At 44.5% G+C, this 3,907-nt stretch overlaps 1 protein-coding gene across 1 annotated transcript; it reads left to right on the top strand.

Annotated features, from left to right (window-relative positions):
• The first annotated feature begins 363 nt into the window (after positions 1 to 363).
• On the top strand, positions 364 to 1,651 carry LOC147902783 (putative WRKY transcription factor 14). Its single transcript, XM_087373475.1, has 3 exons — positions 364 to 680; positions 810 to 947; positions 1,068 to 1,651. Exons 1-3 carry the CDS (start codon positions 385 to 387, stop codon positions 1,588 to 1,590), a joined length of 957 nt encoding a protein of 318 aa, XP_087229601.1. The 5' UTR covers positions 364 to 384; the 3' UTR covers positions 1,591 to 1,651.
• Positions 1,652 to 3,907: the final 2,256 nt, after the last annotated feature.

Below are 3,907 nucleotides of genomic sequence, written 5' to 3'. Positions count from 1 at the left end.
GCCGTTCATGCCAATAACCCATGGCCTTTGGAATATGGCACGGGAGCGTCTTTCTTTCCTCATTTCGTATCGGCCCCAACTCCAGCGTCGCTTCTGCAGTGTGTCTCGTCTTATGTGATGTTTCCGAACATGATGTATCCAGTTCCTCCCGTGGACTTCCACAGTTTGTACTACCCGTCCTACGATAGCTGCAGCAGCGAGCTCTGTCAGGAGCCTTCCTCTTCATCAACCTTCTCGAGCGTTGACTCGAAAGTTTTCCCTTGCCCTGCTTACTCCGGAGTCGAAGAATCTGGTATAATTAGCGCCCCAATGGCCCCATATTCATTTGGCATATCGACAGAATCGTTTGCTACCGGACCAGGGACAGAAAATCTACAGATTTCCATGCCGATGCCGCCTGTATTTTCACACTCCTCCTCCGACAGTATGACTGTGGAACAGGAACCGCATAATACCAAGGCTTTCAACATCAAGGGCTCAAAATTGAGTCCCTCTACCTGTGTTGACTCTGTTTCTGCTCCTTTAGCTTCCACATCTTCACCGACTAGGGAAACTGGAGCTCCGACCACGACATCGATCAAGGAAAGCGATGACACCAAGTCTTCAACCAATCAAGAGTCTCGAGCAGAAAGTGTTCTGACCACGGCCACTAATTGCAAGAATCAGGGCTCGAAGAGGAGGTAAGAGCCATTGCCTCGTAGGACGATTAGAGTTTCTGCATGCAGTCGATTTTTTTCGTTTCACTCTGTACAGGCGCCTTGTGCTTGGTGTGAAATCTTATCAGGCCTGGCGACCATGTGTGGGTACAGGAAAGCACAACAGAAGAGAGTTGTTTGTGTTCCAGCAGCAGGAGGAACCGATAAACCGACGGGCGAATGTCTTCCTTCAGATTCGTGGGCTTGGCGAAAATATGGGCAGAAACCTATCAAAGGGTCTCCATATCCAAGGTAAAATCTGGCTTTTGTTCTTATGGCTTACGCATTTCAAAAAACAGGAAGGCTTCACTGAGCACACATGATATGTTTGTGCGTCGCCCTGACTTGGTAGATTCGTGGTTTCTTCTGCAGAGGTTACTATAGGTGTAGTAGCTCTAAAGGTTGCACAGCCAGGAAGCAAGTGGAACGGAATCGCTCAGATCCCACGGTGCTTATTATAACCTACACGTCCGAACACAACCATGCTTGGCCGACTCACCGGAATGCCCTAGCCGGTACTACTCGGGGTCATAATTCTCTGGATAAGAGAAGCCCTGAACTTTGCACAGTTCCAAGCGACGGCGGTTGTGAGCCTTCAGACAGCATTCCGTTGTCTTCCGTTGTGAACTGTCCAAACATGCAAAGAGATCAGCCAGTTTCTCCAGCAGAAATCACCAGGGAGGACAACCTCAGACTCGATCAATATGTGGATCTAGATATTGTCGTAAGGACAGCAAAACGAGACGAGGATTTCTTCGCCCAGCTGGAGGAGCTCCCAGACTGCTTTGATGCATTTGGAAGGAACCCAATAGAAGAAAGATCTGATGAAGACGATGGTATCCATCTTGTCGATCCGTATAATCTCTTCAATTGGTCGTCCGATTTGATGTGGTGATGATCATAAAGGAGAGTCATTGTATAGAGACACTGTATACTAAAGAAACTGAGTTTTGTAAGGAGATTTTAGCCACTCCCGCAGCTTCGCTGACCATTTTTCCAGGATCTACAGCAATGAGCACCCGAACAACATATAATGTTGCCACAAATGTATGGTGACTTGCTTGTGAATATGAAAGACAAATCTGAATGTCCCAGCCGGAAACAACCACATTGTAAAGATGCTTGATAGCGCTTCACTGACGTTATTTCTGAAAGCTTTTCATAAGCTATGTGAGCAAAAGCAATAGCATAAGTAACTTTAGGGAATCAGAACTTCATTTTCTGTGTCAATTGACGATCTACAAAAGAGAAATCATGCTACCAGGGAGCATTGCAAGTTGGAATGCTGCCTTTTTTTGGCAAATCAGGAAGAAGCTAGGGCTAGAGAGCAGAGAATGTAGGCTCGGTTTGTTGCAATGTGCAATGCTTTCTCTTCCAGTTGCGTTTGGTTGCAATTTATCAAACATTTTTTTGGACATTCGTAGATTAAGGTCGGATGTAGCTGGAGATACTTTTGAAAATTTGTAGGCAAGAGTTAAACAAAGTTGAGGACAGGTGAAAGACGTCGAGCTTGTTTTCACACTCACTTGAGGCTTTGACCAACTTTTCATTATTTGACTTCTAAGAAAAGTCTACATGACTCAACAAATGATGCCCAAAAATCCATCAAGTTGACTTAGAACTTTTCCACTAACACATTAATCATATTTCAATGAACTAAAAATTGAATTTTCCAACTTTGCACAATCATTCTTGGAGTTCCCATTAACATCACTACAATAAGAGAGCAATAATCCCCCTTTGTCTTAATGCTCCTTCCTTTCGAGAACATTGGGAGAATTATTGCCATTCTTGGAAGGCTCCACCGCAGTTGGCCAATTTTCGAACTATGTAGATTGAGTGTAGATTCCATGAAACCCTGCCCCTAGTTCCAATATGGTTCCAACCATATATGTGCTGATGAACCCCACATGCCATTCTTGCTTCACAGGTCTCTCCTGCTACTATTAATGAAGACTACCAATTGTTATAGTAGTAGGAGAAGGGGGGAGAGGGGAGTGGAGGAGGGGAGGGAGGAGGTAAGGGAGAGGAGGAGGCAACACCTTGAGGATGGGAGGGGGAGGAGGTGAGGGAGACAGAGGGTGCCAGATGAGAGGAGGCTTCCTTGGAGGAGCAAGAACGTGTCAGACATCTCGCTTGTCGGAGGGAGAAGGTGCACTCTACAAGTCTTCTCCTCCCCTACACGCTCCTCCCTCTCCCTCTACTCCCTCCACGTGGCACTCTCCGCCAGTCTCACCTCTGCTCCTCTAGCTTCGCTCCAGTCGCTCCTATGCTACGCAGCACATGGCACTTCCACCTTCTCTCTGCATGACACATGGTTACCTCTCCTTAATACATTAAGAGATGTTGTGAAAATGGAGGACACCCGACCTTCATGCTTATTCTCTTTAGAGCACATTCCCATGTAGCTAGAAAGCTCTTTTGAGCAGTTTTTAGCTGGAAAAGAGAGCAAACATGGGACTAGTGCATGAAAGGATCCTTCGCTAAATTCTAGCTAAATTCTCAGTCGAGCTATTGGTGCAAATGAAATGAAAAACGTTTCTTCCTACTATCACGACTAACATCGCCCAAAACTACTTCATTTTGAGCCAAGTCTTGCACGCCAAATAAGTCTATCTGTAGGTTTACATATAATTGATCACCTATTATATGTCTACCTAAGACTTGATCCTCTAGTTCACCCTCCGATTCTCCCTCTTCTTCCCCAATGTCGTGATCTCCACCTTCCTCCATTATAGTGTCATTATTGTCACCTTCTTCCTAGACCATATCATCATCTTCATTCTCTTCCCTAGATCCATTAACATTATTAGTTGGATGTATTGGTGGCATCTCTATATCCACATCCCTATCTTCAAAAATATGTTTGCTTCGAGGAGCAAATTGGACCACTTATCACCATCTTGGATCTGAATAATCCCAATGATAGACCACCTATGTTGAAGATGCAAATTAAATGCCATAAATTATATTATTGGGACCATTGTATATAGTTCTAAACCATTTGACATCAAGAATGAAAATACTAAATTGTCTAAAATCAATTTCATAGATGTCACATATTGTCTTGCAATAATCTAACTTCTGCGAGGAGAGAAGATTGGTATCAGATGCACTTGCTCAGCTATCTTGTATGAAGTTAGCCATGACTCCACAATCATATGTGATTCTCCTTGAATCGATGTGTTCTCCATACAAAAATGCCATCCGTG

The sequence above is a fragment of the Dipteris shenzhenensis genome, chromosome 4 (assembly GCF_047967505.1).
Source record: "Dipteris shenzhenensis isolate YYH24624 ecotype China chromosome 4, Dip_SZ_1.0, whole genome shotgun sequence".
NCBI classification, from domain to species: domain Eukaryota; kingdom Viridiplantae; phylum Streptophyta; class Polypodiopsida; order Gleicheniales; family Dipteridaceae; genus Dipteris; species Dipteris shenzhenensis.
The sequence above is the reverse complement of the archived record's forward strand: the minus strand, read 5'-3'. Positions and strand labels throughout refer to the sequence as shown.